This window comes from Brachypodium distachyon, chromosome 1 (assembly GCF_000005505.3).
Source record: "Brachypodium distachyon strain Bd21 chromosome 1, Brachypodium_distachyon_v3.0, whole genome shotgun sequence".
Taxonomy (NCBI): domain Eukaryota; kingdom Viridiplantae; phylum Streptophyta; class Magnoliopsida; order Poales; family Poaceae; genus Brachypodium; species Brachypodium distachyon.
The window spans coordinates 66988111-67009830 of NC_016131.3; the positions used below are offsets into that span (position 1 = coordinate 66988111).

A 21720-nucleotide genomic window follows, 5' to 3' on the forward strand; every position below is an offset into this window, starting at 1 on the left:
AAACAAACAATTAAATCTAGATTTGAGATGCAGAATTAAATATAGAACATTATGAATGTTTAATATGATGCGAGTCAAATCCTGAAAAGTAAGATCCCACAAAGGCAAATACCATTTATGAGATAACTTCTTAAAAATTACAAGCCTACTTTGGAGATCAAAATATCATAATTATTCCACCCAAAAGCTGCAGCAGAGGACTAACTAACGTGGCACAGTAAACCAACATCATCTTCGAGTCTCCTCATATTCTTCACCGGAAAATCTCTCGAATCTCTCTCGATGTTGAAAGGAGAGGAGGAGGAGAGAATCGTTGCAGGCCGGGCAGAGGCAGGTTAAGCGCCACTGATTTGTTTCGGTTGCCTCAGTTTGACGAATCAGAGCTGGATTTGACAGCATGTGTGTACGGTTTTCAATGATGCCGCAACAAACATAAGAATCTTGTTTTATTTGCAATTTGGTTTTCAATGAAGTTCTAACTATACTCGCCTTACCTTAATTTAATAATAAATGAAAGACGTCATGAAGCAATGACAATCTATATCATGACAAAGGCATGACGACGACAAAACTGTTTCACCTTCAATTCGACCGTCACAATGAGCTCGTATAATCTAAGCATGTTGGCTTATAGTATGATAGAAAGGTACTCGTGCACTGCAATGGAGTAACAACGGGATGTCGAGAAACATTGCTCAAATGTATTGTATCATTTTGCGACTAAGCATATCCAGAAGAACTTTCTGCGTTAATTCTGACATCAACAATCAATCTAGTCACTGTTGTTTCGCTGTGCATCTAACGACAGTATCGGATAGAGATAGAAATCGTACGTGAAATATGTCCATAGCAAATTCGAAGTAAAACGAACTAAGTAATTCGAAAATCAACCATCTCCGACAATCACACATTGGCATCATCGCCAGCATCGTCGAGGTCGACGGTGGGAGGCTCGTCGGCGGCTGGCCTCTCCTGCTTCGCGGTCGCGGCGTCGAGGTCGACGGTGGGAGGCCCGTCGCCGGCTGGCTTGGCCTCCTCCTCCGCGGACGTGGCGTTGAGGACGATGGTGGGAGGCACGTCGGGGGCTGGCTTCCCCTTCTTCTTCGTGGTCGCGGCGTCGAGGTCGACGGTCGCGGTTGCGGCGTCGAGGTCGGAGGTCGCGGCGTCGAGATCGACGTCGCGGTCGCGGTCGCGGCGTCGAGGAGGTCGACGGTCGCGGTTGCGGCGTCGAGGTCGGAGGTCGCGTCGGCGGCTGCCTTGTCCTTTTCCTTGGACGCGGACGCGTGAACCTCATCCTTGGGCGCGGGCTCCTCGAGCGCCTCGTCGACGAGAAGAGGCGCGGGCGCAGTGGCGGGCTGCGGGGAGGAGGTGCCGACGACGACTGGGCCGAGGGAGAGGCCGATGACGACCGGACCGAGCGCCGGCGGCAGATGAGGTGCGACGCTCGGGAACACGACCTGACGATCTCGAAGCTGGGTGATGGTGACGCGGAGATTCACGAGCTGGGTGATGGTGACGCGCGAAGTCGCGGTGGAAGGGCCGCTCCATGCTGCGGGCGATGGTGATCATCTCCTGCGCGACGTCGGTGACGAAGACGAAGAAGCTGTCGCCGATGAGCTCGTCGCGGAGATACGCGGCATTCCCGCGAAATGCCTCCACGTGCTCGGGATTGAGGCGGCGCGACTCCACCTCTCCCAGCAGGTCATCCACGATCATGTCGGCGCACTCTAGCATGAAGGAGGCGGTGGAGAGGGCATCGAGCCTGCTGAAGTTGGCGACGACGAGCTCGCCGCTGCGGTGCGACGGACCGAGAAACTCCATGGCGGCTCGGCCGTCGCGGAGTTGTAGCCTCCCGATGCGGACTCGCTCATGGTGGAATACGCGGCCATTGGCTTGGAGGAAGAGCCTGATCCCCTCGAGGGAATCGAGCTCGAAGGCCATGGCGAGCAGTGAGCTCTGTCTGTTTCTGGGTTGAGGCGCTGTGTTTGTTTCGGTTGGGGCGCTCTGTTTGTTTGTGGGGTTTGGGGATGGGGCGTGGAAGCAGATATGCTATGGAAGCCGTCTCTCTCGCCAATTTCTCTCCCCGCCTACTACTACGCGCCTAGAGCCCTACCCAAACCCCAAGCGGCCAAGCCCACCCTGCGGCGGAACAAAATACGAACCCCGGGACCCCACCATCTCGCCGTGCGGCCTCCCGAGTTCTAACCCCTAGCCTGACCGGTCCGGATCCCCATCGCTGCGTCCAATGGGGAAGCGGCCGCCGCTGGTCGTCCTCTCTTCTTCCGACGATGATGACGGCGGGGGTCGCTGTACGGGTAGCCGCGCCCCTTCGGCCCGCAGGACAAGGACTCCTGCGCCGCCGCCGCCGGCGGCTAAGCAAGCACCCAGCAGCTCGAGGAAGAAGCTGCGCCGCGGGAGCAGCGGTGGAAGGGGGCGCCGTGGTGCTTCGGACCCCGCGCCGTCCGGCTCCCTGAAGGTGCTAAACTCGAGTTAGAGTTCGTTTTACGGCTAAATTTTTGTAGGTTGCTCGTAGCTACTACTGCGATTCGCTTTCTCTTTGGAATGGGATACATCTTGAATGCGGAATTGGTACCCAACACATTTTGGTTACCTTTAGCGGCACAGGTTCTTAATTCAGAATTCTTATGCTCTGCTTCCACGATCTATACTTGATATTATCATTTTAGGCTGTCACCAAATCTGCTACTGTAACATCTGAAACTTGTACAGCATTTAGGTTGCATTTTGCTGGATGCCAGCATCAGCTTATGAACTCGAACTAAACCATCGTGTCTGTTTAGTACCGCCTAACCTCATCTATCATTTTTGTTTCATTTCCAGTCACAATGAAAGAAATGTTAATTTTATTTTATTTCTCTTTCTGAAAAGAGTTTTGAACCTGATACCACGAATTTTAGAGTATTTATTATCAGTAGTAACTACTTGAGACTGAACTTGTACGCTCTTGCGTGATTTTTTTTTCCACCCGCCCGCAAACAGCGGCCGCACTCCATTCAAAAGCAACGAACAGAGCAGTAAGTTCGTCTTGCGTGATTTATGATCTTAAACTTACAAGATTGTTCAAGCCTGGCTCCGATTGGGACTGCAAGCTGACTTATTGCAAAATAATTTCCTATCAACTATCAAGTACTCCTTACTGATGTGTTCTCTCCTTGTCTTGTAAAGGCTGAATTTGATATGCTCTCTGAAGATTTCACTGAATGTCTGAATGACTTGGGCACGTCAGGTACATTTACTTAACCATCTCCCTTTTCTGGTTCTTTTTAATATGATAGGTACCCAGTTTACCTTTGTGAACATTTCTAATCAGTGTAAACTACAAAATAAAGCATAAAAAATGCATTTCTTTTACTAAGTTACATTGCATTACGTTTAGTTATTCCATTGACAATGATGTGTACAGTACGTGCAGTGTACCTCAGTTAAATTACGAGTCCTGTTGGTACTTGGTAAACTCAATACAGTTGCAGTTGTTTTTATACAGATTGAACACTGGACAGATGCACAGTTAGATATTCTTTGCAGTAATATGATGCTTGTCCACAGTAGGCTAAAGTTGCTTATTAAGATGCCCATGGTTGTTACAGTTTTAAACAATCTGTTAACAATATTTAGGAGATGACATGTTGTCCAGTAGGCTAACGTTACTTATTTAGATGTCTGTGGTAGTTTGTACCAGACATTGCCAATGTCAGTATTATAAAAATTGTATTATAAAAATTATCTATGGAAGAATGATTTCTAGTTTTCCGGGGCCCAGTAGACTGCGAATAACTCAGCAGTTCAGGTGTCTTTCCTTTGGCAGGAAAACAGTTATAAATACCACTCAGCATATGTTGAAGTTTATGCGGTACTTGGCCTTCAGTTTGCTGCTTGAGAACACCTTCTATATGTGATCCTCTTTAAAGGAATATAATTCTAGACTCAATGAAGTGTATCTGTTTCTTTGGGACTGATCTTATGTAGTAAACCCAGTGCCGTGGACAATTTTATCTTTTTTGTTTGTGTTCAAGTTTCCCTTTGGTGGCACTTACAAGCAGAGCAATAATTTGCAAGAATAATCTTGCCTGTCCTTTTGTGGCATTCACAAGCAGAGCAATAACTTGCAAGAATCAGCTTTCCTGACCTTATGTGTCATTCACAGCAGAGTACTAGCTTGCAAGAATCATGCTATTTTTACTATGTAGCTCGCTTAGGTTTCTATACTTAAGTAATATCGCCATTTACTGTTCCTAAATTACCAATATGTCTTTTCCAGGGAATACTGACATGTGCATGTCTTTCTTTCTTATTGTTTCTAAAATTAAAAGATTATTACATAAGCTACCTTTTTATATTGTGACTCTTGCAAGTTTTTCAATTTGTTGATTAGCCTACTTCTAGGCAGGGTCTATGCATCAAACGAAAGAGCTATGGGTTGACAAGTACAGACCACACTCACTGGCAGAGCTTGCTGTTCACAAAAAGAAGGTTGATTGCTTTTCTTTGTTGCTATGTATACTGTTTGTATCACTGGTTTTTAATTCATCCCGTGATAGGCCTGCTTGATCTAATCTCTAAGGTTCTGCACAGCTGGAATTTTGTTTTCTTATTTTGATCCATAGTTTCAAATAGGCAAGCTTCCTGGCTTTTAAACCTTTCTTGTGTATCAGAGTGTTGATCTATGTCATAGTTATGTTTCACCATCCATACACTCAAGGTTTACGGGTCAAAGAGTTGAGTCGAGTTGCTGGGATACCAACTCATAGACTAGTCATGACATGACTAGTCACAACTGAATTACTGGAGTAATGGACTACTTGTATTTGGCTATACTTGCTACACATACCACACTAGTGTACCACGCTACAGAATTTGGAGGGAGGAAAGCAGCCATACATGGGTTCATGCTGAATCAGGAGCACAATATCTCGCTATCAGATTACCAGAGGCATCAGGCGCGTGTAAACAAGTACTTGCTGAATTAGAACTCATAAGTAAATCACAACTTTGTAAAACTAGATACTAATCATCTAACTACATATTGCTAGTCTGCTACACACTAGATAATATTGAGCACAGCGGGGCGTGAAAGGCAGGAGAGGAGCGGAGAGCAGAGCAGGAGGAAGAAGAGGAGCTCAGTTTTGGTGTTGAAGAGTGTGTCTGCATTGCTTTGTGTATGGTATGGACAGTTCAGTGAAGGTACTGCTCAATTTTTTTCCCACGTCAGCAGCATGAGCTGGCAGCAGGGGGTACTGAGATGGTTTTCTTGTTCTGTGGAACGGTCGCATGAAGGCCTCGTATGGTCAGAGTGGATAAGAAATTTTGTGTATGGTTAATTTTATAGCTATTTGATACAAAATGCCTCTACTTGTGGTGTTATGTCGAACTGATCCTTTTAGTGTACATTTGTTCTGTTTGTACATTAAACTTGTAATGTTGCAACATTTACTCCATAAAGCATGAAAACAAATTATCTCTGTGTAATATTAATCTGTCTTGTAGGTTGAAGATGTAAAGAAATGGTTGGAAGAAAAGCTGATGGCACCGAAGGTGATAGATCTTTGAATACATGCCACTGAATAGCCAAAAATTGTCAGCTAACCTTCTGATTCATCAATGTCATGTGATAAAGTTATGATTTAACCATGGGTTAGGGTAATCAGAAAATATGCTACTGCAAATCAGATAGGACTGTTATTTTGTTATTTTCACTTTCAGTCATGCCCAAAGCATTAGCACTTTTGAAACGAGTGGTTCATCTTTACTTCTCAAATTGGTATTAATTGATTTTATGAGCTAAATGATTACTGAAAGCCACATCTAATCATAGAAATCTTTTAACTTACTCGTTCTGAGCCAGTACAGTGCTGCCTGTGATGGTGAGAAAGTGATTACAAGTTTGATTTTACCAAACATCTTGCACCGAAAATTCTAGGCATGAACTAGTTACTGTTCTTATCGTTGTATACTATTTTTCACAAGAGAAGTACTGAGAGTGAAATGCAAATTTTGTAGGGAACACATGGAGGATGGAGTCTTGTCCTTACTGGCCAAGCTGGTGTTGGAAAATCTGTATGTCCTTTCTTTATGCTAGTATTGTCACACTATTTTATATTTATTTTGGGGTGGACCATAAACAGTCAACACCATGCTACAAATTTAATTAAAGCACTCTGAGTATAGCTGTTTGATCTTTAGTCTGCTAGACATGATATGGCGCAACATGAACCAGGTGCGTCTTAACCTGTTGAAAATTCAATGCATCTTGGGTGATAGCAGATCCAATAGACAGGCACGAGAAAATATATATTTTTGGTAAACAAAAGAGAATTGTCCCACAACTTGAAATAATGTGCTGCTAGTGGCTGATAGTTGACACAAATGCTTCCTCTAAACTCTTTGTACTCCTACTGTTCTCCTTTTTCTTAATACTTAAGCTAAGCCAATAATGCAATCATAAACACCAGTACTTTGGAGTTGAGAGCTTTAGCAGTTATGAAGGCCTGGTGAACTATTTTAGCCGATAAGTGATAATTGACTATTTGTTGCTTACTGCAGGCAACTGTCAAAGCGATCGCCGCTGAGATAGGAGCCGACATGTGTGAGTGGACAACCCCGGTACCAACGCTATGGGCTGAGCACATGCATGCTAGTTCTGGTAACCTATCCTTGACGTCTAAATTTTCTCCCTTACTCTGCAAATTATTTGAACCTTCTGATAGAAGTATTGTCGAAGTCTATGCACTTCTATGGTAAAGTGAAACGTACCACTAGCCACCAAACTTGCGTTCACAGTCAAATTTAGTCCTCGAACTCTGAAAAACCCTTCTGGATCACTGAGGACTTATTGGTTTACAGGATTTTGAAATCATAGGAATAGGAAAAGTAGAGGATTGAGATGTCATGGGCACTTGAATCCTTAGGAATTTTCCATGAGGTCTCACCTAATGTGCAGAATCCTTTGGAATTAGGTCAATTTGGGCTCAATCCTTACGAATCTATGATCTCAATTCCTGTGAAACGAATGCCACACATAGGAAAAATTCCTAAGGGTTTCCTGTAAAAATCCTCTATGTATCCTACAAACCGAATGAGCCCTGAACCTGTGAATATGGTCCCATACACAGTGCATACGGGTTGTGCCGATGTGGCGCTTATCTGACACATGGCCTGCCAAATTAGGTTAGGAGCATCCCTTTTTGCATAAGCCCCGAATTTGTTAACACTTTGACATTTCCTCCCCCCCCCCCTCCCCCCCTCCGCTCTCTCTGCAAAAGCAGCCTCGACAGACCCTTCCCCTCTGGCGCTGCCACCCCTTGACCTGGTGAAATTACTCTCTGCGGGAATGATGTGCAGGCCATCTCAAAGGTGTTCTCTTGTCTGGGCTCCATCCACGTTATCATGTCTCTTCCTTCCGCCCTCACAATCGTTCTCCACAGAAGCTCCTGTCATGCGAGCTAGGCGGCTCGATGGCAGTCGAGCGGCTGAGGGTGAGCTCACCGCTCACAACTCCATGAGAGACGGCCAGGTATGGCCAGCAGCGAGCTTCGTGTGGCACAGCAAGAGGTGGGCTGCAGGTAGCGCGGGCACCGTCTCCTTTGTGTGTTCCTAGTGCTTTGGGCGCAGAGGGCCGGCGACCAACCGCAAGAAGGGCAGCAGCTGCAACATGTCCTGTGGGTTTGGTTGATCCTGAAAGGCTCCTAATCTTGATTCTCATGTCTCTTTCCCCTATCAGTTGTGAAACTGGTAAGTTGTGGGATTTTTGTTGAACTGATTTTTGTTGAACTGATTGGCTCAACACTACAGCCTGCGTGTCGAGTCCGGACTCGTGCTGCGTGCTCCCTGGCATGGGGCACACCGGCCATCCCAAAGGCAGTGCTGTCATCATAAGCAACAAAGCTTTGATCTGTAACCAACAAAGCTTCAATTTGTTGCCGCCCCTTGTTATAAACTTTGACCTCATCGTTGTACCATTATTCACATGGCTGGGGTTTCATGTGTACCCATGATACCGATGAAGACGACGACGACAAAGAAGGTATTGGCGGAGACGATGCCCTACAGGGCCTTCACGGAGAGAAGATGAGAGCTTCTGGTTGGTTGTCTTTGCTGTATGGCAACTCATTGGCATCTTGCTGTATGGCACGGCGGGCTCAGGCGTGCGGCTGCTTCATGGAGCAGATGGGGGTTTAGGGATGGGAATTGGGGAGTGGAAGGGATTTAGAGATTTATGGTAAATTATTAGCTTGGAGCTTCTGCAAATTTACACTGGCTTCATGGTGGGCCCCGTATGCTAGTTATGTGCCACATAAGCGTAATATGTCGGGATAATGCGTATAGGACCGTATAAGAACCGTATTCGCAAGTTCAGTGACCCAAAATGGCAGTTTCAGAGCTCGAGAACTAAATTGGACTGTCAACGCAAGTTTAATGACTAATGGTGCATTTCACTCTCTATGGTATTCCTTATTACTTGCAAGTGCCCTTCGCAGATAATTTATGTTTTTATTCTTCAATGATCATTTGAAGGACTTCAGTATGTATCCAAGTTGGAGGAATTTGAGAACTTTGTTGAGAAGATAAGGAAATTTTCGTTACTTTTTCCGACAACCATCGGATCCCAAAGAAAGCTCATTATTGCTCTGATTGATGACATCCCTGTAACAAGTGGAAATGCTTCTTTAGCAAGATTGGGTAAATGTTTAACAAGCCTAATTCAAAGTACTCAAATACCAACTGTCATTTCACTTACTCACTATCACAAAAGTGAGGCTAATGATACTGCAATGTGGAACTCTGAGGAACTTGAGTCCTTACTTCAACGTGCCGGTGCTCACAAGGTACACTTCCCTAGTATAACTGCAGAATTTGTTCGGCAGCTTTGACCATCATAATGGTAACATATTTTTAAAACCTTGGTGTGTGACTCTCATAGAACACCATTAATTCCCATGCAGATTGTCTTCAATCCGGTAACCATAAGTTCTATCAAGAAAATTCTTTTTAGAATTTGCAAACAAGAAAGTTCTAGCACAACTGAAGAGTTAGTGCATGAAATTGCTACATCTTGTGGAGGTGATATCAGACATGCGATAATGTCTCTTCAATACTATTGTCTTAATCCAAGAAGGCTAAATTCTGCACTGGCAACAAGTGCTACTCTGTTGGAATCAACGGGTTTTGGTGCTCTGGCTCAAGGGCAGGACTGTTACAGTCGCAGCTCGTCAATGCCCTCTCCATGTGGAAGAGATGAGACCCTTACATTATTCCATGCATTAGGGAAGTTTTTGCACAATAAAAGGGAATCACATGGTGATGTCAATATCGGTACGTAAGAATTATGTCATCTTTGTACACTCCTCTTCTTGTCTTTGGTGCCTTTTCAAATAAATCTTCATTGTCCTGTGTTGTTCATTAAAGCAGCATCTTGTAATTAAAAAATTTATGCACATTATTTCTTTCTTTTTCTGTAGGTTTGTTTTATGGAACACTATTGATTCATATTTTTTGATTGAATTGTTTGAACTAAATAAAATTCCATCTGATCTGCTAGTGCACTGGTTTTATTTTGTACAGTAAGAGGATTGTACAAAATAGTTGCTTATTGAATAATGGGCAGCGCATCCTTTGCAGTTTATCAGATCTCTATTTGACATATAAGTTCCATAGTAATGTGCGTTTTAATTGTTTCTTTTAAATGTTTCTTGTCCTCATTGGCTATGTTGCTGATACGCAACACTTGCAAGTTCGTGTTTGTTTTTCAGCATTTGACATGGTTGGAATTTGTGCTTGATTTGTAGTAGGTTTGTTTTCCCTAATTTACGTTGTCTAATACTTCCTTGATTTCCATGCCCTTGAGCTTCACGTTTTCCATTAATGCACAGTGGTTACTGGCTTCACACCACTACATCTACTTTGTATCTTTTGTCTGGATTAACAATTGATTATGATGGACTATTGGATGGAAGGTTGTGTTTTTCAGTGTGCTTGGGAGCGTAGTTGTTCTCGTTTATGTATAACCGAGCTTTTGGTCTCTGAACCTTGCTTTATTTGAGCTGTAGATCTGGACTCGTTTCCTCTCAAAGAAAAGCTAAGAAGAAATCCACTAAAAATGGACGTTCCAGAGATGATTCTTTCTCAAGCACACGGAAAAGTACGGACTGTTGCTGACTTTCTACATGAAAACGGTAAACAACAGAGTTCATATTTATGTAGGGGTTTTTAAATACCTTCCATGTTCTCTTTATTTTGCTTGCTTTTGACTATAAGCTTACTTGATAGTGCATGGTGGGTAGAACTATACATTATGGAGTGAATTTTGTGAAACTACCGCGTGTACAGCCTATCGTAAAAGTACAGAGCTACGGGTCATTTCACAAAGCTAGAGATCTAGGAAGTACAGAGATAAGGATCATTTCACGAAACTAGAAATGTTGGGACTGATTCTATCATAAAACTAGGTCTTAGGGTGCACATAAATCCGGCCTGTATTGACACCTCACACCCACTAATCCTGGACTGGTTTGATCTGGCAAGCCAAGTTGTCTCCGATTTGACACAGTAATTTTCAGCATGTAAATGGTCAAAAAATTGTGAGTATGGCAAATGGCATATGAGTGCACCCTAAAGCGTCTTGTTTTGAGATACAATTGACCCCTAAATCTTAAGTTTTGTAAAATTGGTCCTTAAACCTGTAGTTTTATGATAGCTTGTACATTAGACCGGTTTTGCCAAATTTACATGTTACTCGTTTACGCTTGTCACAGGCTCTTACAGATGTCAGCTGATCTCATGCTCATTAGTGAAACAATGATTCTAGAAGTAGAACTTCCAATAATACTCATGCAGGTGTAGGGGTATATAGCCCAAGTGCAGCTTTAACAAAACATGCTGCATTTCTGTTCAGTTCTTTAATGCATTAATATCCCTCACATATGAACATGAATCCACGAGTCATTTGATTAGTATTATTCTAATAGGCATAAATTCTAGTTTTGTGTTGCAGGAGTGAGGGTAGTGCAAGACTGTATGAATGATTCTGTTGTACCCTGACTCTAGCTTCCCTCTAGGAAATAGTGTGCTCAGTTATTGATAATTTGTTCTCGCTTTATTTATTTAAATGAATTGGTAATTGATGTTTGGTGTTTTACAGCTCTTGATTTCATTGATGATGATGCTGTTGATGATGCATGGGTTGTTATGTCATATTTGAGTGAAGCAGACTGCCTTCTTGCTGGTAGTCCAATCACATCAGCTCGTTGGACTGTAAATGAATCAAACGAGTCAGGAAGCATGTCACAACTTATTGCTGCATCTGTTGCAGCACGAGGTGTACTTTTTGGGAATGCACATGCATCACTCTCAAGGTACTTGCTTACAATGTTATTTAATTTGAGGGATCACGAGGTAATAATTTTTTCTTTGGTTTGGCCTAAGCAGATGGCATACAATCCGCAGCCCGAAGGTTTGGCAAATTGAGCGTACATTTCGATCCACAAAGGTAAATTTGACAGCATGCCATCTTTCATCAATTATTTAGATTCTAATTCAGAAAAATGAGTTACTGTATGTTCTGATCCATTGTCTGCCTTTTGTCTTCTGTATAAAGAATAAACATTGTGAGCAACACTATATTCCTATATCACCTTTTCTTCCTTCTACAGTCCAGCTGTACAGAAATTCTGCGAGCCTCTTGAGACATTCAGATGCTCAGCATCTTGACATATAAATTTTGTTTTACTTCAATGTTGAACTGTCTTGATGAAAAGATCATAGTAGTACTATTAAGACCAGTTTGGTGGTGATTAATTTCCATTTTCTTTCTACTCATCTTTGTCGGCTGGTATCTGACGATCTGCATTTTCATTTTGTTGGGGACAACACAGGATCAGATTCTTAATGAAAGATTTGATTGTTCAAGTACGCCTGGCTCTCGCAACTTCTCCGAGATAGTCAATGATTTTAGGCCTTTTGAGAGGTGGATCTGCCCTCGCAGTTATATGCCTAGAAACGTTTCCGTGCACCACGATGTGGATGGAAATAACTCCGAAGAAGATGTGATAGAAGATTGCTAAAACCATGCATCCGTAGGCTGGATGACATTGCTTGCTGAGATGGCAACAAATGGTTAGTGGATGCTGCGCTGCTGTGCGTTACTGCGTTTTTGTGAAGGTTTGCAGTCAGGTTCTTAATGCTGTGGTCAAAGAGGCAGCTTCAAACTATACTGACGGCCGCAGATCTTCAAACAACAATTTTGAACCAATTGCTACGCGTCTTCGGCCGTGCTGCCTCATCTATCATTCTGTTCATATAACATACATCTAATCTAGTTATTCACTTATCTGTAGAGATCCCTTGGGCTTTACTAACATGTAAAGACCTGGGTGGCTGGGTCACGTGCTTAGCCATCTTTGTTACTGAAGGTGTCTTGTTGCCTACTCCTAACTTTTTTTATTTGATGTCCCAATTTGCGGCTGTGTCGTGGGCGTGTTATGCAGGCTAATCTAACAGCGCTGCGCATTAGGCCGTGTTAGCAACTCTCAAGCTGCGGGATCATCCTGTGTTGGCTGATGCTATCTGACCTGCACAGATCTAAGCCGTTGACTTACTTTAGGGCGTCATGTGCTCCCACGTCGAAGAGGATCCAAGCGTACATTATTTTTATCGATGGTCAATCCTGGAGTACACGTAAAGGTTAACCACCTTCCAACAAAATCAATGACCTGAAGTTCACATCTCCATCTCCATCGCCATCCGCATCCCCAGGTACCGTCCATGAGCCAATCGATGAAAGAGTACTGACTGCTGAGCCGCAGCCACCGACACGCGAAACTCTTCCGCATCGATTCCAACCCCTAGAATGCTTCGTTGTGCCTCCCTCGGCTCAGAATCATCCCGTTCCCGCTGCCAGTCCGACCCAGGTGACCGATTCGAGCCTACGTGTCTGGTGATCTAGCCTCCAGGGCGTTTCCTCGCGGGCGGGTGACGGCGGCGGCGGCGGAGGCGACCATGTTCTGGAAGGACAGCAGTGGCTGGAAGGACAGCAGTGGGCGGGAGCAGAACGGTGTAGGGCCGTTCGGCCAGGTGCGCGTCCTCGTCGTCGGCGACTCAGGTCCGTCTCCGTGCCCCCTGTTTGTGTTATGGGTAGGGTACTCGTGGAACCTCTGGTACTTGACGAATGACGAGTGTTATGAGATTTTGAGAACGGAGCATAGACATGTGTTTGCCGATGACTTTGATCGGTTGTGAATTGTCCATTCGGTGTCAGGTTTCCACCTTCGGGAAGCACTCTGATTACGAACGGTGAAAAAAAAGAACCGAGCAAGCAGGCTTCGGATTGTGCTGCTAGTTTTGAATTCGGGATAGGATAGTGATGCAGGCTTGATCTTTCTGTTAATCTTTGCCTGGATGTGGGTGATTGGGCTGTGATTTAGAGTGGGTCACTAGTAGTGCGACAAGACTAATGGAGTCTCTGTCGTTAGCCTGGTACATCGTGTGCTTGAATTAGGATTTTCCTAGAAATCATCATCACACAGCACAAAAGTTAGTTTTTTCGATTGTTAAGTGCTTGAATCATTAATCGGGCTTGTTCCTTATTGTTAACAAAATTAAGAGCACATATGTAAAAAAGATAAGTAAGAGCACTTCGGTTTGTTGGTAAACTATGAAGCCTTCATAGTCCCTTTGGTCTCGACTCTAAAAATCTTCTAGGACACTGCATAAATCTTTAGATCCCTTGTTTGCATCTGCAAAACAATGCCATCAAAGCCATCTCTCTGTCAAGACCCAGCCTTCAAAGACCTTTTTTTGCCTCTGAATTCACCTGTTAAGCTGTGAAATCAGAAATCGCTCTATGCTACTGTGTTTATGTACTCCCTCCGATCCATAATAAGTGTCTCAGACTTAGTGCAACTTTGTACTAAGTTAGTACAAAATATGAGACACTTATTATGGATCGGAGGGAGTAGTTCTTTCTACACCACTAAGCAATCGGTGCAAAAAACAAATGTCTGTACCTTGTTTTCCAGAATAGAAAATTCCTTCCAGGTTGTGACGAGCAAAAATCTGACTGAGAACTCACCAACTGCAACCTTCTATCACATACACCCAGTACCATGTATCCTGTATCTTTGAACAAACATTCAAACCTCCAGTATTTCTGTCACATATCAAGGAACAAAACCGTCATGTCTCAGTGCACTTGACATCAGGATAACTGCAATGGTATACAAGGAATTGTTTCCACAAAGTGGTGGTGTATAAGTGACAGGCAATTTTTTGGCGCAAATAGGGGACTCGAGTAGTACTCTGTGTACCAGAGATTTTCTCTCTTTTCTAGGAACAAGTATTCATTAGTCGTAGTGTCTCATTCATGGCTGTACTTGTCCTGCTATCCATCATAATTTGGATTGGACCATGAAACAATGCCTAGTCAGAAAAATAGTGCAGACAGAACGTAGAACCCTGTTATTTATGTTGAGATATGTTGAAGAAGCTTCATTGCGTTCCTCATCCTGACAAGCATAGACAATGTAAGCATTTAATAGATTTTCTAATCTTTGCTCATACAATTTACTATGTTAGTATGGTATGGACTGCAATTAGTATGCTCCTGATTTGCTTGCTGTTGTACGCTGCTGCTTATGGTTCTTCAGTTCCTTATTCTCTCGATCTCTAGGTGTAGGGAAATCTTCACTGGTGCATCTTATTTTGAAAGGTTCTTCTATTGCTCGACCAGCCCAAACAGTAGGATGTGCGGTTGGCATTAAAGTAGGTACTCCCGTTCTGTGCATTCCCTGCTTGTACCTTTTACATTCTGTATCACTTACGTTTTTACTGTTATTATTTCAGCATGTTACTTATGGAAGTGCAGGGGGGTCTTCTAATAACATCAGCAATGATGCTGAAAGGAACTTCTTTGTTGAGCTTTGGGATGTCTCAGGACATGAACGCTACAAAGCTTGTCGTTCGATTTTCTATACGCAAATTAACGGTAAATGATGTTTTTTAATCTTAATTACCAATATTTTACCGCCCTTCATTTCTATAACCATCGCGACATGTCTTAGTAGTTTCTTCCTGTATGAGTATTCTGAACCATTGTGATTGTTATTTAACTCTAATAAACTGTAGAAAGTAAGGAATTCCTATTATATTCACAACTGCTAATGCCAAATTCCAGAGCTTGGGCTACATGTAGAAAATCTTTTACCTGTATCCAGTGTACTCTTTGTAGAAAATCTGTTATCTGTATCCAGTGACCAATGGCAGCTCTTTTGTACTCCCTCCGTTCCTAAATACTTGTCATGGTTTTAGGGCTTCGTTTTGTTTTCCACTTCTGTTTTGTCAGTTGGAGAAGCCTCTTAGCGAAACTTTCCCCTTTTTCAGATCTATAAACAAATACTTGGTGTATTTCTTATTAAAAATATACTACAAATACACATATTCACCGTTGCCAATATTATCTGTCAGGTGTCATATTTGTCTATGACCTCTCCCAGAGGAAGACCAAAACAAATTTGAATAAATGGGCTGTTGAGGTTGCGGAAACTGGCACCTTTTCAGCTCCACTTGGATCTGGTGGACCAGGAGGACTTCCAGTACCTTACCTTGTAATTGCTAATAAAGTGGATACTGTTCCAAGAGATGGCACGAGAGTTAGAAGCGGAAGTATTGTTGATGTTGCTCGTCAATGGATCGAAAAGCAGGGTCTTCTTCCTTGTAGTGAAGAACTTCCTCTCACAGAGAGCTTTCCTGGGAACTCTGGTCTTGTCTCGGTTAGGTTTCTTCTTTAAGACCTTCTGTTCACATCTTGCTCTATTTGCAATTCATGTTCTCTTATGGAACAATCATTCTTTTTCGGTCTGTGTTGTTTCAGTTACATCTTGCATAATAGATGGTCCTTTGACTGCAGGCTGCCAAAGAAGCAAGATACGACAAAGAAGCTGTGATCAAGTTTTTCCGCATGGTTTGTTTAGAATTCTTCCATTGGTTCGTTTTCCCTCTACTTATTTTGATCTGCTAATACTGTTGAAATGCATCTTCTAGTTGATCAGGAGAAGATACTTTTCGAATGAGCCTGCCACCCCAAGTCCCTGGTCTCTTACTCCAAGGGAAGATACCGTCCTTCCTGTAGCGACTCTCAAAGATGATAACTTTCAAAGGAAAAGGTGAGCGTGGCTAACTGAACACACGCACACACACAACACTCACACCAGCACTACTTAAAATAAATGGAAAGAAAGTACAAAGGACAGGAATTTGTCCTTCTGAGGCATAATTGTAGCATGAATGTATATTTATTTTTTCTAGAATACAGCATGAATGTATATGTTGTACCGTTGCACTTATGCCCACTTTTTTTGCAGCTACAGCGGCGAGGAATTTACAATCAATGGAGTATCACCACTGCCAGCACAGTGGAACCTCACACCGCCACCAACCCTTGATCCACAGCTGCCAGTGTCTTCTTCAGATAACTACAGATATCACAGATTCTCCTCCCCTTCGCTTGCTGAGATGAGCAACAATAGAACAAGCCGTGAACATATTGATGTATAATATAGCGTGAAAAGGTCTAAAGGCCATTACCTGCAACCTGAGAAGCATATGGCATCTGCTGCCTTGATGTTGGTTCCCAGCTGGTATCCGGAACCATCTGATTCCTTGCCTTGCAGCATATGGAAGGTACTAACTTGATCTTCTTTGTTCGCTCAATCTCTAGCTGATTACTAATGAGCGATCTTTTTATTTGTTTTCTTTCCGATCTGTTTATTTAATAGTGACTTATTGTTGTTTCCATTATGGAAAAAGAAAGAAAGAAACAGGGACGAGCCTAGGACAATGTCCTGTCCGCGGCTGCCTGTATGTTGTAGTGTAGGACCACTTTACCTGAGTGCAGATATTTGGCTCCCGAGCTCCATCCAGCTCTTTATTTAAAAAAAAATCAAAAGTATATTTAGATGTTAAAAGATCTAAAAATATTCTAGCAGATACATGTTAGAATGCACTATAAATCTGTTAGATTTTTCATGGAAAAATACTTTCAACACGACCTGCACAAAAAATACAAATATGATGATCTAGAATAGCAAATGGTGGTGGTGCAGTGGCACTACTCACTACTTTCAATAGTACATTATTTTTGTGCAGTCCGCAAATAAAACCATTTTGGTTGAAACTTTTTTTTATCCGTAGCGTATTCTCACATCTACAGATGATGTTTTTTGGAACATGTAAATTTATGTTATTTTTATTTTTTCAAAACAAGGAACTTATTGGAGTTCGCAATTGGGAGCCCAAAGCAATTCTCGCACTACTACGGTGTTCTATTTTCCGTAGCATAAAAAGTGGAAAGTGAAATGGCCAAAACTCCTTAGGACCTTTTGGAACTCAAATCAAATTTTAAAAGGCAGCAGCAGCTAGTAAAATGAAACAATTCCATATGAATAGATCAAAAGATAGGGTGTTACTATAACTGAGTACAAAGAAGGGAGAAAGTAGAAAATGTGCATTAGCTCAAGTCAAAGCGTTAGAAGAAACCCCCGCGTCGCCCTCCTCTGGCGACGCGGGGAGAAACCCTAGCCACCGCCAGCCCTCAACCCCACCCGGTCTCCCCCGCATCGCCGCTGTCGGAGGGTGTGCCTACGAAGCCCGCGCACAGCCCAAGGAAGGTGGTGGTGGATCCTGGGTGGCGCGTGGTGGCTCCTCGGTCGGCGCATGGTGGCTCCTCGGGCGGCGCATGGTGGCGGAGGTGCTGCAGCGGCGGCGCGTGGTGGCGGCGGTGCTGCAGGCGGGCGGCGCGGGGCTCCGGTGGGGCGCGAGCGTGCGCCGCAGGCGCATGGAGATATCTTGGCGGCTCGGATGCTGGTGGCGAAGCAGCGGCAGGCGGCACGGCCTGCGTGGTGGAGGTGAGCCCTTTGGGCGTGGTGGAGGCGTGCCAAGGCTGCCGCTTTCCCTAGCGGGCGGCTGCGAAGGTGCGGTGCGGCTGGCTTAGTCTGCAGTGGCGTTGTCGTGGTGGTTCGGATCCGGCTGGTGCGGGCCGGAATCGAGGTCGGAGCCTATGTGGTTTTCCCTCCCTTCAGCAGCGGCTCGCCGGCATGATCCCCTTGGCAGTGGTTCGTGGTCAGGTGCCAGGGAGAAATCTCTGGGTGTGGCTGTTGCCAACAACGATGACGGTTGCGGCCCATAACCTTCTTGGAGGCGTCGTTGTGGCTTGAATGCGGCTTCCTCCTCCTTTGGCATCGGGGGAAACCCTTGGTCTGGCTGACGAACCCGGCAACGGTGGCGCTACAGCGTCGTTCTCCTCTCTTGAGCATTGTCTCAGTGGCCTTGGAGCCTTTCAGCGAGCATGGTGGCCGTCGGTGATCATGCCTGGGACGATGGGCCTCTGGGCGCGATGTACCCCTCGTCGATGCATCTTGGACAATCTCTTCCTCAGTTCCGACCTGCTGCTACCCCACTTGCCGATCTTCTCTCTTTGCGTTATGGTGGCTTTGTCCGGAGCGGTCCTTATGTTGTGGTCATTCTTCGAGAGGCTTGGCAGCGGGTGTGAAGCGGTTGTTGAGGTCCTGTACGCGACTTCATCGTCTCTTAGGCTTGTTGTGTAGGGTTCTGCGGTGGTTACGGTTTAGTTCTAGTCCAAACTAGCTAGAGTCGGTGGTGAGGTCTTTCTTTTGCCACTTGTTGGCGTTGTTCTTGCCGTTTCGGCATTGTACTAGCCTTCTGCCTCTTCTCTTTTAATCGATGATGCACCTGCTGGATCGCATTCTAGGGAAAAAAAATGTGCATTGAAACTCTTAATAAAGAAAAGTTTACACGAGGGCAGATCGTGCTACTCCCATTTTCCTTCATAAGTTCTTGCAGTTTTTTTACCCTGAAGGCATTTGTTTGGCCGAATTTGTTTTTGCAAAGTTTGTCCTACTCTTGGGCTGGAAACCTTACCCTTGCACGGTAGATACAAGGACAAGTGTGCAATGGTTGGCTGGAAACCTTACCCTTGCACGGTAGATACAAGGACAACTGTGCAACGGTGAACCACCTGGCGAAGCAGGGATGCCTACAACGCGGAGACGCTCGCTCGTTGCAAGAAGAACTCGAGTCACTTGGACGCGAACGGTGATGCCATGTCTTGTCCCTACCGTCGACGCTGGAGTTCATCTCCCCGCCTCTCAATTCATTTTCCTCAAGCTTGCGGCCTCCCTTCTTCACCGGTGCGCACACCGCTACTTCATCCACCATTATTCCACCAGCCACTTCTTCTCTTTTTAATTTGTGCTGCCGCCATCGTCAAATCAGGACTACTCCGTTGTGTACACATTAAAAAGATGTACTCCGTCCGTTCAGTTGTAGTCCTCATCAGGACATCGTCAAATTAGGACATGTCCTGATCGATCATTCCAACTGCAATGAGCCAAGAAGTGTTGCCAGAGTTTACCGAAGACTAGCTACCTGCCGAACGTTGCTCAATTAATAAGGTAGCTTGGGAAATTACCCATTCTTGTTGGTCGGTTGATTTTTCAACTGGAATAAGTACATAGCAAATGTCTAGACAAGCAGTCGACCACTCATTTCATCCCCGAAATTCACGCGACCGTGTAATCCACGTACGGGATGGATACATCACAAGAAAACAATATGTATACACACCTCATATTCGAGTCACTTGTACGGACATACATTACCATACTAATTAATCTCTTGATACAGGGCAATTCAAAAAACTCATCACCCAATCAAGAACAATAGCAACACTACTACTACGTGGATACCATAATTAAGCACGCAAGCACGTTTACGTAAAACCTAGACATCGATCTACGACACACGGAGCTGGATTAACATCTTCTTCATCACCTCGACGTACGTCCCAATCAACCCCCTTTAATTTGCACCGCAGCACAGAAGCAGGCCAGAGCGTCCATCCAACGCCCACATCACGGTCACGCCACCGGACAACTCCACCGACCATTGCTCCAGCGTCACACAGCTTTTCTCCCTGTCTTCTTCTAATACACAAACATTATTCTTTTTCTTTCTACTTTCAATACGAGTAGTACCTGTATATTTTCCCCAGCCAAGAAATAATAGTTTTGGAGGGGAAACCAATAATAATAATCAAGTCGTTGTAGATCAAACTTAACGGCACGCCGATCCGGCCGGCCGGCCGGCCTAGAGGCGGAGGAGGCGGCGGAGGCCGTCGGCGTTGGCCACCTCCGCGTTGCAGAACGGGGCGGCGGCGGCTGCCGGCCCCACCAGCTTGCCGCGCGGGGGCGACGACGCTGCTTTGCCGACGAGGGAGAAGGTCGGCAGCGGCAGGCTGCTGGGCGGCGGCGCCAGCGCGTGCAGCAGGTCCTGGACGAAGGTCCGGGCCACCTCGCGCTCGAGGTCGTCCAGCGCCTCGGCCACCGCCGGCGCCGGCGGCAGCGGCGCCGCCCGCTCCAGCGGCCTCGTCTTCTTCTGCGCCCTCGCCTGCTCTGGCGGCGGCCTAGCCGGCCTCCTCCTCCTCCTGTCCCCCTGGCCCTGCCGCGAGGCCGGTGCCGGGACGACGTTTGCCGCCGTCATCGCTGCCGGCCTGATCATGACGCCACGCGGCGGCGTTGGAGGCGGTGGGTAGGGGACGTACTGGGGGGCGGTGGGTGGGAGAGGCAGGAGCGGCGGCTGGTTGGAAGGCAGGAGAGGGAGGGACGGCGACGAGTATATCTGAGGCCTCGTCGCCCTCGCGCGTGGAGGCGCCGAGCTCCACGCGCCGCCTTTCTGGAAGTGGTGGTACTGCGGGCAGTACGTAGGCATGTAGCCGTAGGCGCCGCGCGGTCTCGCTCCGGGTCCCGGATGGCAACCGGCGCCGTAGTATGCGACGTCCCTCCTCGGGAACGACTCGAAGCTCCCGGAAGATCGATCCAGCAGAACGTTTTCCATCTCTCTGGGCCGGGCTTGCTGGTAGGATCGAGGAGGAGAGGAGTGTTAGGTCTCTGGATCTACACGTACGTGGGCTCTTTCTTTTTTTTCGGAAGAAGAACAAGTTTTGGTGAGAACGACGAATATTAGGAGAAAACTGAAAACAAGGATGGAAACTGGAAGAGAACCCTTGTAGTATTAGTTTTGCATGGAAAAACTGGCAAGAAGATCGAACTAGATCCTTGGGGAGAAAAACAGCAAGGATGCCAGGACGGTGCGGTACGGTGTGGTCTTGCAGATCGAGAGGGGAGATCAAGAACAAGAACGAAATAAACGAAAAATGATCGATCCAACGCTGTCGATCTATATGATCAGTGAAGAACTGAAGATCTTGTCTTCCTCTCCTCCTTAATTAAGAAAAGGGGCTCTATCTAGCTAAGGTAGAGATGAGGGAACAGCCATGCACTAAGCCCACCCTCGCCTCCGGGCTACAGCTCAGAGGGGTTCAGTGCCCCCTCTTTTATAGGGAAAGCTAGGTTGGTCGGTCGGCTCGGGTCCTCGGGGGTGTGTGCTGTAGAGGGATTTGACCTCAAAACTACCGTCCTCAATTTCTTGTGGTGTTGCTAATGGTAGGTTTGCACGTGTTAATTACAATCCTCGGAGAGGTTAGAAACTTTTGTTGATGCTGGTATATAGTTCTTTGCCACTCGTGAGGAGCATTATTCTGAGAATAGTTGAGCAATAATTGTTTTTTTCCGTAAAAGAACCCCATCTTACATTTCTAGCTCTTTAATCATTTATACACGCACATTTCATTCGATC

The 21720-nt window shown here is 45.3% G+C and overlaps 3 protein-coding genes across 5 annotated transcripts; 2 read left to right on the forward strand and 1 right to left on the reverse strand.

Moving 5' to 3' along the window:
* Positions 1–2071: 2071 nt before the first annotated feature.
* On the forward strand, positions 2072–12456 carry LOC100820871 (cell cycle checkpoint protein RAD17). 2 transcript variants are annotated; one of them, XM_003561777.4, is made up of 12 exons: positions 2072–2476; positions 3187–3247; positions 4409–4491; positions 5506–5553; positions 6019–6075; positions 6562–6661; positions 8533–8843; positions 8961–9330; positions 10065–10190; positions 11156–11369; positions 11443–11503; positions 11889–12456. In XM_003561777.4, the coding sequence occupies exons 1-12, from the start codon at positions 2246–2248 to the stop codon at positions 12075–12077; spliced, it is 1851 nt and encodes a 616-aa protein (XP_003561825.1). In that variant the 5' UTR covers positions 2072–2245; the 3' UTR covers positions 12078–12456. The 2 variants fall into 2 exon arrangements, with proteins under 2 accessions (XP_003561825.1, XP_010228879.1); XM_010230577.3 differs by having other exon boundaries at positions 2336–2476; positions 4405–4491.
* Positions 12457–12634: 178 nt separating this feature from the next.
* On the forward strand, positions 12635–16902 carry LOC100845228 (small GTPase LIP1). Of its 2 annotated transcripts, none has more exons than XM_014896924.2 (7): positions 12635–13114; positions 14681–14776; positions 14876–14995; positions 15475–15779; positions 15917–15970; positions 16051–16172; positions 16371–16801. In XM_014896924.2, the coding sequence occupies exons 1-7, from the start codon at positions 13012–13014 to the stop codon at positions 16561–16563; spliced, it is 993 nt and encodes a 330-aa protein (XP_014752410.1). In that variant the 5' UTR covers positions 12635–13011; the 3' UTR covers positions 16564–16801. The 2 variants fall into 2 exon arrangements, with proteins under 2 accessions (XP_014752410.1, XP_003558368.1); XM_003558320.4 differs by having other exon boundaries at positions 12677–13114; positions 14681–14772; positions 14854–14995; positions 16371–16902.
* Positions 16903–19491: 2589 nt separating this feature from the next.
* On the reverse strand, positions 19492–21387 carry LOC100821044 (amyloid beta A4 precursor protein-binding family B member 1-interacting protein). The gene has a single exon (XM_010230580.3). It carries the CDS (start codon positions 20917–20919, stop codon positions 20173–20175), a length of 747 nt encoding a protein of 248 aa, XP_010228882.1. The 5' UTR covers positions 20920–21387; the 3' UTR covers positions 19492–20172.
* Positions 21388–21720: the final 333 nt, after the last annotated feature.

Coding starts and splice junctions, on each gene's coding strand:
- LOC100845228 (XM_003558320.4), top strand. CDS start 13,012: ATGTTCTGGAAGGACAGCAGTGGCTGGAAGGACAGCAGTGGGCGGGAG. Junction 14,773..14,853: donor GATGTGCGGTTGGCATTAAA/GTAGGTACTCCC, acceptor TTATTATTTCAG/CATGTTACTTATGGAAGTGC. Junction 15,971..16,050: donor TGATCAAGTTTTTCCGCATG/GTTTGTTTAGAA, acceptor TGCATCTTCTAG/TTGATCAGGAGAAGATACTT.
- LOC100820871 (XM_003561777.4), top strand. CDS start 2,246: ATGGGGAAGCGGCCGCCGCTGGTCGTCCTCTCTTCTTCCGACGATGAT. Junction 6,076..6,561: donor AAGCTGGTGTTGGAAAATCT/GTATGTCCTTTC, acceptor TGCTTACTGCAG/GCAACTGTCAAAGCGATCGC. Junction 11,504..11,888: donor GTACATTTCGATCCACAAAG/GTAAATTTGACA, acceptor GGGACAACACAG/GATCAGATTCTTAATGAAAG.
- LOC100821044 (XM_010230580.3), bottom strand. CDS start 20,919: ATGGAAAACGTTCTGCTGGATCGATCTTCCGGGAGCTTCGAGTCGTTC.